General features: G+C 42.5%; 2 protein-coding genes across 2 annotated transcripts in view; both read left to right on the plus strand.

The window, feature by feature from the left end:
- The window catches only part of GALNT2 (polypeptide N-acetylgalactosaminyltransferase 2), a 143,069-nt gene that overhangs the window by 17,126 nt on the left and 111,486 nt on the right, over nt 1-14,457 (plus strand). The gene's annotated exons all lie outside the window — the stretch shown is intronic.
- Nucleotides 10,893-11,183, plus strand: LOC128834954 (mitochondrial import inner membrane translocase subunit Tim13-like). The gene has a single exon (XM_054024180.1). It carries the CDS (start codon nt 10,893-10,895, stop codon nt 11,181-11,183), a length of 291 nt encoding a protein of 96 aa, XP_053880155.1.

Raw genomic sequence — 14,457 nt, forward strand, 5'->3', positions numbered from 1 at the left:
CCCTTACAATATGTGCTAATTACTTATGCTAAACAATCTTTCACCTTACATTTTGCTGTGAGGCTTGGGAATATTTAAATCCAGATTGGATGTTTTTCTAAAAGAGATGTTTCTAATTCAAACAGGAATTAATTAAAGGGAGTCCAGTGGCCTGTGTTATATACAGGAGGTTAGACTAGATCGGGGTCAGCAACCTGCAGCATGTGCGCCAAAGGCGGCACACAAGCCGATTTTTAGTGGCACTCTGCTACCAGCCAGAGTCCTGGCCGCCGGCCCCGCTCAGCACACTGCCAGCCTTGATAAACGGAACCCCAGGCCAGCAGCAGGCTGAGTGGGGCTGGTGGCCGGGACCCCAGACTGGCAGTGTGCTGAGCCTCTCAGCCCACAGCCGGTCTTGGGTTCCGGCCGCCGGCCCCCTGTCAGCTGGAGTCCTGGCCACCAGCCCCACTCAGCCTGCTGCCAGCCTGGGATACCAGCCACCGGCCCCACTCACTTCGCTGCACTATTTACTTTACATACAATAATAGTTATATAATATAGACTTAAAATGTATTACTGTCACACGAAACCTTAAATTACAGTGAATGAAGACTTGGCACCCTGCTTCTGAAAGGTTGCTGACCCCTGGACTAGATGATTGCAATGATCCCTTCTGGCCTTATCTATGACTCAATTCCAAACCTTAGAAAGAAGAGAGATATTGGTTGAGATGTAAATTTCTTGTGTCCCAAAGGTTAAGTTAAGCACAGTGCCTCTGTGGCATTCTTGGCCTCTGCTGGCCTGGTGAATTGAGGCTTGGAATTTAACCTGAGTAAAACCTTATTAGGTCACTGGGGGATGGCCCTTTCAGTTTATTTTCACAGTTGACTGATGCAGTCCCAGGGAAAAGTCTCACAAGCGTTTACAAACAAAAATATTCAGATGTTCTATTCATAGCCTTCCACACAGTATTTTAAATACACAAGGGTTCCAAGAACTTTTCATTCAAGGATATTTGATACATTTTTGGGCTTTCGGTGTGCACTTCTAATTTGTGAACTCTTTGTAGTATGTAAATGATGCTCTATAAACTTAGTGCAAAATTTAGGTGATTTGAGCTGCTTGGCTAATGTACAAAGCATTCCGGAATGTGCTAGCCATGCAAAAGGTGGGACATTGCTTCTTGTCTGTCAGGCAGGTGATAGCCAATCCTGAAAATTCTTTTACTGTCCTCCTGTGGAGCCTCCTGTTTTTTGCTATTTGTTGAAGTAACAGTTTCTAGTGACCCTGGCTGAGGTATTGTCTTGTTCCACTGCCTCAGCCAGTCCGTAGTTCAAGGTGTGAAATCGGGATAAACACAAGAGGAAGGGGAGAAAGAGCTATGCATGCTGTGCTCCCCTTCAGCCCTACAACAGCTCCTCCGTCATTCTACCATAGCCTCATACGGGGAACATCTGTTGTCAGACGACGGAAGGAGCAGTCTAGGACAGGGGTGGGCAAACTTTTTGGCCTGAGAGCCACATTAGGGTTGCAAAACAATATGGAGGGCCAGGTAGGGAAGGCTGTGCCTCCCCAAACAGCATGGACCCCACCCCCATCTGCCCCCTCCCACTTAGAACTCCCAACCTATCTAACCCCCTCTGCTCCTTGTTTCCTAACCGCCCCCTGCTCCCAGTCCCCTGACTGCCCTGACCCCATCCACACCCCTGCCTCCTAACAGGCCCCCCGGGACTCCCACGCTTATGCAACCCCCCTGTTCTCTGTCCCCTGACTACCCCCGCAACCTCTGACCCATCCAACCTCCCCCTGACTGCCCTCTGGGACCCCCTGTCCCTTATCCAACCCTCCGCCCCCCTTACCATGCTGCTCAGAGCAGAATGTCTGGCAGCCGCAGCACCCAGCAGGAGCTAGACACGCTGCCGCTCTGCTCTGCAGGAGCACGCAACTCCGCCACCCAGAGCGCTGCCTGCGCGGTGGCGTGGCTGACGGAGAGCGGGGACAGCAGGAGGAGGACTGCGGGCTGGCTAGCCTCCCTGGCTGGGAGCTCAAGGGCCAGGCAGGACGGTCCCGCGGGCCGTAGTTTGCCCACCTCTGGTCTAGGACCAAGTGACTGTGCTTTACTTCTCATCTACTACTCTTGCATATTAAAGGCTTTCCTCAATGACCGCTCTGAAGACCAGAAGTAAGAGCAAGAATCTCTGGAAAAAGTACCACCACCTACTTCAATGGAAATAGAGGATCTACCCATTCCCTCCCTTTTTATTCTCCCTCCCCCCACCTCCTTCAGTGACGACTATTTTAATCTGGAGTTATTGATTGGCCCTGTTCTTGCATTCATATGTAGTAACAATGACAAATAAGTTGGATGGCATTTCCTGGTGGGTTAATGGCTAGCTTTTGTCTAAATGGATATCAACTGCACCTCGAACTATCAGCTTCTTTCATCCAGTCACTAATCTCCAGGAACTGCCTTGTTCATAGATCCATCATTGCTTAAGCTTCCAGATCCTGTAGTTATATGTAATACTGTATTTTAATACCAACTGACTCCAGACTTTCTCTTGTGGGTCATACTTGTACATGCAGATTCTCCAGTCTCAAAAAGAAAATGCTGGTATGCTGATGTGCAACAGTAATTACACTTAAGTATCATTAATGAGAATATTGCATGAAATATGTTTACTAGCATCACTGACTCCATCAACTGAAATTGAAAATCATACTAACTTTAGGAGTTTCACTTAAAGCATCTATGCAATCTAGGTATTAATGATTGGCACTTTCCCATATCCAAAAATGGACAGAGATTGAGTTTGAGGGACAAAGGCTGCTGTCAATACCAAAGCTCCTAGTCAGCATCACTGCTTACCCTACCCTACCCCACCAAACAGCTTTATTCCCCATAACATATTTTCCCCCTCCTTATGGGAAAGGCTGCTTTTGTTTGCACACAGCCCCATATTAGCTGCCAAATCATCATAGGTAGGAGAGGGAAGCAGCTTAGAGCTGCAGTGGAGGGAGAAGATATATGGAGAGAAGGCAAAATCAATAAAAGGAACTCTGCCTCATTTCTTTCAGCTTAAATAAACTGAAGAAACGATCCATGTAAAAGCTGGAGAGGTGGTGATCCTAGTAGTTGCCTATACAAGTGATGAGTGGCTTTCTTCAAGTTTGCATAAAACTGTATATATTACTTTTTTACTTAATTTGAGGGGGCTTTATTGGGGTTGGGAGGTGGTTCAAGAGAAGTATATGTATGAAATGTATGCAGAGTAGAATTCTTCTTTTGTTGCACTAACAATATAGCACTACTGAGTTTACCAGGATACATTTGCTTAGCTTCTGAGTTTACAAGGCAATAAACATCCCCTTGCACTGTGACTAATACTGAAGTTTTAGACTGAGCTATTCAGTATGCACTTTTGCTGAGTTTACTTGGAGGCAAATACAATTATTCCCCATTAGGTTAAGTACAGCATAAATAGTAAAAACTCTTCCTCCAAGTTTTGTTGTCTTGCTTGTACTGCCGCCTCCTCCTCCTACACACCTTGATTGCTTCCAGACAAATGCTTTTGTGATTTGTACTTCATTTCTAGACACTTTAAAATAAGAAAATATATGCCATGTTGAACTATGGGTTTACATGGAAACGACTGGATTTTTATCAGATAGCTGGGAACTGGATGAAATCAAGTCTCAGATCTGCCTTAGTGGAGGTGAAGCGTATTTTACGAAATCCTTTCATGACACAAGCTAGATTTTTTTTTTTTTTCTTTTTTTCCCTTGGTCAAGTAAAATGTTTGGACAACTAAAATGTGTAGTATGGTAGAGTGCAGAACTAAGGGGGAAAAGTTGTAGCTCAAGGGTGTTACCTTGCCCTAGAATGCAGGACTCTTTGAAGTGTATGTCGTTGACTTCTGGATTTTTAAATGGAAGGGAAGTTCTTGTTTAATGCAAGTATATCTCTATGAATCTAAACTCTGAACAGTTGCAGCAAGAGGCAGAATAAAGTCCATCTGGTGTAGATGGTCTCAACTCATTTTAGAAAAAAGTCTTGGTCAAAAATGAACAAAATGGGGGTTCAAACCTTTTAATTAACATTAAGGATTTTGTTAAGTATTCCCTAACCACATTTTAAAGAAAATTTTAATCGTAATTGCTTTCCTGAGATAGATGCTGGTTTGATAATGTGTGTGACAGAATGACTATCAAGGTCTGCCATCTTTTGATCTACAGCACAGTTCTCCATCACTTGAGCTAACTGAATCACTGGTAGTATTAACTGCTATCTTCTATTTGGACCAGCCACTGAAAGAGGAAAAGACACTTTGCCACTTGGCCTCATAAATATTTGATATAGTTGTCTGCCATGTTAGAAACTTGGGTCCTATTCCCGACTCTGTCAAGCCTGACCATGTGCACCTTTTGCTTATGTGTGAAGTGTGTGGGAGGAGAGTATTTGCCTGCCTCTTACAGTAGGGGAATAAAGGCCATGAAGTGCACAGAGCTATTAACACCAGTCAGTGGAAGAGCTGAGTTTAGAATTTATGGTCTGCTCTTGACTGCCAGCCAAGCATGCCTTCCCCTAGGCCAAAGCATAGTTTTCAAGTTTTATGCAGCTTTGTGTCACGTTGCTTGCCAGTGATAAATAGTAATTTATTTACCCTTCATGGTGCCCTGGGGTAGTATAAAGGGAGACAGGAGACTTTCCAGTTCACTTTTACAGATGCTTGGTTGTGGGACCTGGAGTGACTAGAGAACTTGGAGAAACTAGTGAGACTCAAAGGAAGTCAGGAGCAGACTATTGGGGGGGGGGCGAGGGGGGAAGAGGGGAAATGGAGGCTTTTGGGGGGGGTTAAAGGAAAGGACAGAAGATCCTGATACATCAGCTCTCATTTTGCACCTGCTTCCCATTATCCTACATCTTGCCCATCTCTATCACTCCTATCCCTGCCACTCATTCCTCTGAATTTGAGTCAGGCTGGGTGCTTGTTGTCCTCCACTGTGCCTGAGTACAGTTGTCTTTGACTATGGTTACATTAGACTTGCAGCAGCAGCTGCACTGATGCAGCTGTGCCACTGTAGTGCTGCTAGTGCAGGTGCTCTAAGTCAACAGGAGAGAGCTCTAGTGTCTACTTAATTACTCCAGCCCCCTCAATTGGTGGTAGCTATGTCATCAGGAGAACCTCTCTCACTGTTCACACTGGCACTTAGGTTGCTGTAACTTGCGTTGCTCGGGGGGAGGGGTCTTATTCACTCCCCTGAGCAACATAATTTATACTGATTTAAGCTGTAGTGTGTGCATAATCTCACTGTTCGCTTTTGGTGTCTAACACAGTAGTGGTCCCCTGGCTGCTGGGGAAAAGCAATTGATGGAAAAGTCCTGCCCAGCTCCTGCAGCCCTGGACTGGAGCATGCCCAATGCAGGTGGAGTCTTTTGACACTTTTTGGTGCCAGCTTCTGACAAACCTCTGGTGATATTCCAGTCTTATAATTCAACCCAATCTGGGTGAATTTTCATGGGCAGAAAAGCAAGAGATACCTCTAATTCCAGGACTAAATGTCAAGCCTTTGCTCCAAAGCATGGAGGTGATAGCCTCACAAAGAAATGGCTGTAACAGAAATTTTAACATTGGCAAAACAATGTCTTTTTCACTAATGTTCTTAGAAATGGCTGAAACTTAAAGAGCCTGAGGGGAGAACGATCATGCAAAATTTTATCCTGAACACTTAATTTGTCAGTTTCATAAGCTGTTGAAAACAAGATATTATAATGAGAAGTGATGGACAACTTTAACTCTAGGTGCTGCCCATAATCAAATATCAAAACTATGTTTAACTATCTATGAAAGTTGTGTAGGAACTGCAGACTACTTCATGAATCTGCAAACAGCCATCGGTTGATAATGACTTTTGGTTGCTAGACACTGGATTCGATTCTAGTTGGAGATCTAGAATGACAAGTTCCCGTTATTAATACCCAGAGTTATTTCATAATTATAATTGAATTGGGGTAAACCTTGTTTCCAGTCTTTTATGCTATCAATATTGCAAATGAGTGGCTTTGGCATAAGATGTAAGTGCAGATGTATATCATCTTGATGTTGCAGCATCACAGCTTTGGTCAGAAGTTATTTTGGGAGGAGACTTACAGCCATGGGAAAGTTGGCTGGTGAGCTTGTTAAGTTTGTGGGTGTTACATTCCCAAAGCAAAAGATTTGACAGGATTACACATTTTGAACTAGTCACTATTTTAGAGTGAGGACTTCAACCTATAGTTTCACTCTTTTATTTTATAATATATTTGAGTTGCCTATTGAAGTTTTATTTTTGTTTTTATGCTACTTGACAAGAGAGCTTCTCTTGTTCTGTTCAGCCTAGCCGTCTTGCCCTTTTTTTACACTGTTTAAAAAAGAAAAGTGCTTCTTGCCAAGGCCTATTTCAATTAGCTTTGCTTCTTAGAGCACTAAACTAGTCAGAGGCACAAAAGATTAACTGGATTCTGATCATATGTAGGCAAATTTTCAGGACCCTGAATTAGCCTGAGAAATACTGGTGCCCAACTGATCAAAAAATCCTTTGAGAGATGACTGGTTTTAAAATGCTTTCTCTAAACTTCTGCCTTTACTCCTTCTCTGCCTGCTTCCCCCTTTCTACTCTCTGCCTCCCCAATACAATTTTCTCCCTTCTAGGATTTAAATATAAGGCACATTTCACAGGTGCCTTCCAAATGATATAATAGTTCTGTATGTGAGTGTTAATTAAACATCCAGAGGGGAAGAGAGGTGTTACACTGAGTAAATTAGCAAACGCTATCTCTTGCCTTATCGCTGAGCAAAAGATTGAAATGAATATGGTGTAACTCAACTAGAAATAGCTAGCACCTGTTTTTTCCCCAGAGTGTTTTCACTGTTTGATACAAGCATGCCTGACTTTGCTTAACAAATTGCATTGTGTGACATTGCAGATAAAGTATTTTGTCTGGTAAATAACAGTTAATTTTAATCGGCTAACAAGGTTTGTAAGATTGTGCCATTCAAAATAATCTACAGGCTTTAAAATTTTAAAATCCTCATCTTGGTTCCCTTAAGTCCAACAGAATATAGCTGATCTCTTGTCTCACGTTACCATTTGTTCTCCCTCATAAGCTTTAGGACCGCAGTTGGATGTTAGTGCTGTCTGTTTTAAACACAAGACTGCAGACCATGACCTGATATTTTAAGTTAAAGGTTCTCAAACTTTTTTTTGCATGCTCCCCTTCAGAGATTCATGTCCCATGTGTACCCCCATCTTGTCCCCAAGCCGCTGTTCAGCTCCCCTTAATCCTCTTGCTCTCACTCATCCAACCTGTTGCCACTCCTGCAGCCCCAGCCAGCCCCATTCTTCCCATGGCCAGGCACTTTGTCGGGCTGGATCTCCTATTTCTTCCATAGTAAGAGATTGCTGCTCAACCATTAGGCCAACCTCAGAATTAGTTTCACTTTTGATCCAAAAACTTCAACTTGTGCACAAGTTAAGAATGTTTTTCACAATCTGAAATACCAAGTGTAAAAATCATTTTTTCAGTTAAAAGCATTATATGTTGAGATAAAAACAGCTGCGTCCCACCATCTACACGCTCAAAACAATCAATCTTTCATATGCTTCAGAATCCTGGAATTCATAATTCAACCAGATACACTCTGACCTCTGTTTCAAATAACGTTGAAAAGTAGCTAAATGCAAAATGTACTTGCTTTCTGAATCTCCTTTCATTAGCAGGAGGGTGTGGGCTAGTACATATGAGCTGGAAAGTCATTTATCAGCATATGCTGTGCACTGACCCAGTATGCGGAATACATATGGAGAGTAGTCTGAGCTACATGTGACTTAAAACAGAAATACCACATAATAGCCATTCTTCTGCTTCAGCCTTCCTTAATGCTGCTTGTGATGTGCATTCCTAGAAAACTGATCAAAGTAATCCCCCTCCCTTCTTCCTCCCCCTCCCCCAAGTATCCTGGACTTAATTTGAAAGTATTGTTAAAATAATCTATATACACACACGTTAGAGGCGCCAAAGGTTTTTCCTTTTGAGTCTTCTGTTTTAGAAATTCTTTTCAGTTAGAATAAGTGTAGACAGTATAGCATGCTGTGTGGGGCCTGTAGAAACCAGCATTAAACCTTTAAAGAAAAGCTGCTTTGCACTCCACAATGGTGGAAAGGATGTCGCTTAAGATTTTTAATTGCATTTGGAAAACTGGAACCCTAATGCATCCAGTCTGTTTATCTTCAGGATTTGTATAGAATGGCACACGTGAAGAGTTTGCAAGGCCATTCATTGGTATCTCTGATATTAAATGCAGTATTATATTCACGTCTAATAGTCACCCACTCTATACCTGTTTGAATGCACAAAAAATTGTCTCCTGATCAGTGTGCCTTGGATCAGTGTGCCAGTGGTTGCTACTTTATTAAGAAAAAATAATGGTAAAGTGAAGTAGAACATAATTAAAAATAGTAATGTGTGCTCCTAACCCACGCCTGGGCAGGAATGTCTCCCTTACAGTAAGTGTAGAGGAATAGATTCATAACTTTGAAGACAGTTTTTCGGCTATAACTCCCAAGGTGTTTCTGTGATAACCAGGGTCCAGACACCCCCACGGGAGAACAGAAGGTTTGAAACTCCAAAAGAAAAGTAGTTAAATTAGCCAATTGTATACAGTATTATTGTACTGTTGAAATATATTGAGTAAGATCTGTTATGAAAGCAGGGCCTAAAATCTGCTAGGAGCAGTGAGACCCTAGTACAGCTAGGAAATGTGGGCCAGGGCTCTGCTGGGAGTGGGGATACTAGGCACTGCCAGAAGGTGCTGTGTGTCATAGCTCCGCTGGAATGAGGGAGACTCTTGGTGTTGAAAGTGCTGACAATTCATACTACCATAGTAAGGTATAGAAAAAGCCCTGGTGTAAAGTAACCACTGGGGGAAGTGTTAATGTCAAGGAGGGGGAAAGGTGCCCCTTATTATATGGGTTTAGGGCGGTCATTTGAAATGTATTGACCCCTGGTGGGATGGGGGACGCTAACAGGAAACACCCCATTGCATTTCTCGGCAAAAAAACACTTTCTCACTGAACAGAATTATTCTGCAATAGAAAAGGAGTGTGCTATTGTGTGCGCTGTAAAACAGTTTAGCTCAGGGGTTCTCAAACTAGGGGTCAGGACCCCTCGGGGTCACAAGGTTATTACGGGGGGGGGGGTCGCGAGTGGTCAACCTCAACCCCAAACCCAGCTTGCCTCCAGCATTTATAATGATATTAAATATATTTAACTGTGTATTTAATTTATTTGGGGGGTTGCACTCAGAGGCTTGCGATGTGAAAGGGGTCACCAATAAAAAAGTTGAGACCCACTGATTTAGCTCCTACCTATTCAATAGGGTGGGTCAGAGTGTTAACAGACCACTCACCGTTAGTATGGTTGACTAGAAGAAAAGGAATTTTTTGTCACATTGCTATGTTGGAGAGCATAGTTTTGCAGGAGTATTATATGGAGTTAAAATATATTGAGGAGTTGGGGAGAGGTGCTGCCCAGAAAAGAGGGGGCAGGGGTGAAGCTTACTTCATGGCCTGTGGCCAAAACTCCTGCATCAAACTCTGTGTGACAGTCAGGATCGAGATGACCCAAGTGGAGAAGTGAAGGTTTAATCTCTAAAAATAAGCAGTTAGAACGTAAGAATAACTGTACGGTCAGAGTCAGTGGTTCATTTAGACCCCTACCCTGTCTTGTGACAGTGGCCCATGCCAGATGCTTCTGGCCTTTAAGTCTGAGTCTTACATACTCAAGTGTTAATAGAATTCTTGAAAACTTGTAAAATGCTTTTTTCATCTTCCAATGTAATTTTAAGCATGTTACAGCTAGCACGGACACTCTGTATAAAGAAATAGTTGATCTCTGCATAAGTCACCTGTAGATCATGCTCTTGGTTCTTCGAAGAGTTCTCTAGTTTCACCGCTAGGCCATCTTTAAAGACTCAAGCCTTACATGAATACTTCATTTGGACCATTGCTATCTTTGGGTGTACTACTGCCTTGTTTATCTTTTAGCCCTCTTAGGGAGATTTTTGAGGCTCCAGATGTGGCTTTATTGCTCTACCACCCTATTGAATAGGTAGGAGCTAAATCAGTGGGTCTCAACTTTTTTATTGGTGACCCCTTTCACATCGCAAGCCTCTGAGTGCAACCCCCCAAATAAATTAAATACACAGTTAAATATATTTAATATCCTTATAAATGCTGGAAGCAAGCTGGGTTTGGGGTTGAGGTTGACCACTCGCGACCCCCCCCCCCCCCGTAATAACCTTGTGACCCCGAGGGGTCCTGACCCCCAGTTTGAGAACCCCTGAGCTAAACTGTTTTACAGCGCACACAATAGCACACTCCTTTTCTATTGCAGAATAATTCTGTTCAGTGAGGAAAGTGTCAAATTAACCAAATCACAGGGATTTCACTCCCACCACCTTTCCTTTCATTCTCACAGGGCCACTCCAGCTAGTCCAGGAATCAAGTCACTCTCCCCAGGCAGAGCATGTTGTCAGGGCTACTGGAACCAGCTGAAAGAGTCAGAGATTTTAAAAAGTGGCCTGGTTGTAGAGATGCTTTTATTACTTTTGCTGATGTTCAGTTATTCAAATTGGCCACATGCTGCAATATATTTGCTATACAGTATTTTCTGATGACCAAAAGGCACAAACAAGACCAACAAAAAGGATGTTTTTTAAAAAGAACATTTTGGTACACCTTTCGGTCCTGATCCTGCAATGCAGTTTGCTAGCTAGAACTCCTGCACCTTGCAGAGCCCTAACAAAGTCAACAGAAATCTGAGCAGGTGCAGGGTCCACTTTGGGCTTTGATCCTGCAATGCAGTCTGTCCGATGGTGGGCGGGTTTGGCTCTGAGTTTGGGGCCGCGGCACGGGGCAGGAAGCTGGACCCGGGGCTCATCATAAAGCAGGTGAAGGTGCAGATCGCCGTGGCCAACGCACAGGAGCTGCTGCAGAGGATGACCAACAAGTGTTTCTGGAAGTGCATCGGGAAGCCAGAGAGCTCGCTGGATAACTCGGAGCAGAAGTGTATTGCCATGTGTATGGACCGCTACATGGACTCCTGGAAACCGGTCTCACGAGCATACAACTCCCGGCTGCAGAGGGAGAGAGCCAACATATGACCGGTTGACTTTGTTAGGGCTCTGCAAGGTGCAGGAGTTCTAGCTAGCAAACTGCATTGCAGGATCAGGACCGAAAGGTGTACCAAAATGTTCTTTTTAAAAAACATCCTTTTTGTTGGTCTTGTTTGTGCCTTTTGGTCATCAGAAAATACTGTATAGCAAATATATTGCAGCATGTGGCCAATTTGAATAACTGAACATCAGCAAAAGTAGTAAAAGCATCTCTACAACCAGGCCACTTTTTAAAATCTCTGACTCTTTCAGCTCATAAGTGTGTACTTCTCCCTGTTCCACTACAATAGACTGAAACTAATTCAGCTTCTCAAATGGTCTCCAACACATTGCTGAAAGTGAGCACTTATCTTGCCAAGTTTTTGGAGGGGATGGTGGAAATAAGACAGAGGATTTAGGCCTTTACATAATGGTCAAACTAGTTATTCTTTCTTAGTGTTTGTAATCAATAATGTATCATGAGAGGACTGGGAGAGGGAGGAGAAAGATGTCAATTTGTTGTTCAGGTAACTAATCCTGTGTATTTTTTTTCCAGTTTGACTTTGAAAGGGAAACAATAACAAAAACACTTAAACTTTATCTTAATGTTCCATGGTCTTATAATGTTTTAAGTCTTAATATCAAACAGGAGGCAAGTATTTCTAGAGTATAATTTGTGTGGAGAAAAGACCATGAAGAATTAGCCCTGGAAAATTCCTGCTGATGCCCACACCAAGAGCAAAATATCATCTTTATATTAAAAAGCTTTACACTTTACCTTTGTCCTTTTAGAGGTGGAGCGAGTTTAACATTGCATCATGCTTAATTGACTGGGGGAGCTTCTGCCTGAATGTAAGCCGTCTTGTTACTTCTATTTTTAAAGAGATGCTAACTTTTGTGATTGGCTAATTGAAAGCATCTTTCTTTTTCTCATCACCCTTAAATGCTATTCCCTTACAATTTCCCCCCCTGCCCCCTTTGCTCCCTGTTTGACTATAGTGGTCTTTTCTTTTAGTTTTGCCTGTGCTAACTGGCTGCACAGCTTAATAGCGAAATTGATTAATGCATTAGAATGATATCAAATGCATAAAGTAAACTGAAAAGCTTCTCTGTCCTTTCAGTTATAATCATATTTGGTGGTGCATAACAGGGGGGACAGAATATTCAGACACTGTCCCTTTTAAATAGATAAGCTTGTCCCAAACTGCACTGGAATTACTGCACATAGAGGTAATTACTACTGTTGTCAGAATAAATGCTTCAGTTATTAAGGGTAATATGTCTAGCTTACAATAATTACTGACTCTAGTCCTGTAATTGACTGCTTCCTGAATGTGTACTTGGTAACCTTAGATACAGTGAAATGTTTCTAGTCTTAGAGTTTTTGTGCAGTGTCATATTAAATGTCAAATTGCCACAGGCTCCCAAGACAGCTGCCCTGGAAAAAATGCTTCTAAAACAGTTTTCTACTGTGGGATTTAGGGGAGGGAGGGAAGAATTTTACTCTCCTGTTTCTTCTCTAGGATTTTATTTCCCTGGAGATGCTTGTTAGTCAAATGTGGTTTTTATGGGTATGTCTACACAGTTGACGTTAAAGCACTGCCGTGGCAGCACTTTAACATGGCTGTGTAGTTGTGGCTCAGGCACTGGGAGAGAGCTCTCCCAGTGCTGTAAAAAAATCACCTCCGTGATGCACTGTCTACACTGTCACTTTACAGCGCTGAAACTTGCATCGCTCAGGAGGGTGTTTTTTCACACCCATGAGTGAAGAAAGTTTCAGTTAATCTCATGGCTTTGTTTTTCTTCACATACTTGCGTTGTGTTTAAACTGTCAGACTAATGGTTTTTGTAGTCTAAATCCAGGGTTGATACCATTTCAAAGAATGTGCTTGAAGCAAATATACAGGACTCTTTCCTACCTTCTGTGTGAATTTTATTTTTATAAAATAGGAAGCAATATCCTTATACTCCATATCCAAGGATTGCTCTCTACTATCTTCTGAAAAATCCCTTGCTTGCTTTTATGGCATTTTGAATCGGGGGTGGGAGACACCTGTTCATGAAGAAATCAAATATTCTGAAGGCAAGTCTTGTTTGACTTCTATCCTAGTCAGCTCCCCAGCCTCCCTCCCCCCCCTTTTCCTTTCTCCTGTTTCAGGTTGAGTGAATTGCTTTCCTTTCCTAATGGCTTTGGACATAAGTCTTTAGGAGGATATTGTGGAGGAGGAAGGAAAAAGTTGAGAGAATAAAGAAAAATTGGAGAAAGGCATTATTGCATTCTAAGGGAATTCTTGATGACGCATTGCAAATTCTTTTCCTAATGTCACTTGCTGAGGGAATAGAGCTACTGCAGTGTTGTTAAAAGAAGGGCTGTGGTGTAGAAGTGAGAGGTTATACATTTACAACATCCTTTCCAGCAAATCAGAACAGTGCTTTTGGTTTTTATCTGTGTACATAGTCTCAGATCCCAGAACTAAATCTTTATCCCCATTTAACAATGAAGACATTTCAGCACCTTTAAAACTAGAATGACTTTCTTTCTGGAGGTCTAGATTTTTTTTTTTCTTCAATAGGATGAGGGACAATAGCAAATTCTGAGCCATACAAATTTATTTAGCTTGTTCTGTTAGTCCTGTTTATGAATTTTCTTGAGTTTTACTATGTGACTTCACAAGAACAGCAGTGAATAATGTGGCAAATCTTTGGACTTATAAAGCTTTATATTTTGCATGTTAAAATGCTGTTTTGCATTGCCACTGAAAAGGCACAAATGATGATAAAAAAAAAATGAAGTAAGCCTGATAGTGCATAAAAGAAAACAAACAAAAAAATCCCCAAAGCCAAACCCACAACACTTTTTAGGAAGGATTTAGGGCTGGTCTACACTACACAGTTAGATCCACATAAGGCAGCTTATATCTACCTAATTATGTTAGTGTCTATACTACAGCCTTCCTCCCACCGATGTAAATGCCCTACTATACTGATGTAATAACTCCACCTCTACAAGAGGTGTAAGGCTAGGGTGACCAGACTGCAAATGTGAAAAATCGGGACCGGGGCTGGGGGTAATAGGAGCCTATATAAGAAAGACCCAAAAATCGGGACTGTCCCTATAAAATCGGGACATCTGGCTTATGTCTGTGTAGTTAGGGTGACGCAGTGTCTGTGTAGACACGGTTTCCCTTGTGTCTGGTATCTTGTCAATTTCACGGCAGGAGTCGTGAAATTCACAAGAAAGCCCCTGTTCACCGGGATAGCTGGGCGGCTTCAGATCCAGGCC

The sequence above is a fragment of the Malaclemys terrapin genome, chromosome 3 (assembly GCF_027887155.1).
Source record: "Malaclemys terrapin pileata isolate rMalTer1 chromosome 3, rMalTer1.hap1, whole genome shotgun sequence".
Classification (NCBI taxonomy): domain Eukaryota; kingdom Metazoa; phylum Chordata; order Testudines; family Emydidae; genus Malaclemys; species Malaclemys terrapin.

Coding starts and splice junctions, on each gene's coding strand:
- LOC128834954 (XM_054024180.1), top strand. CDS start 10,893: ATGGTGGGCGGGTTTGGCTCTGAGTTTGGGGCCGCGGCACGGGGCAGG.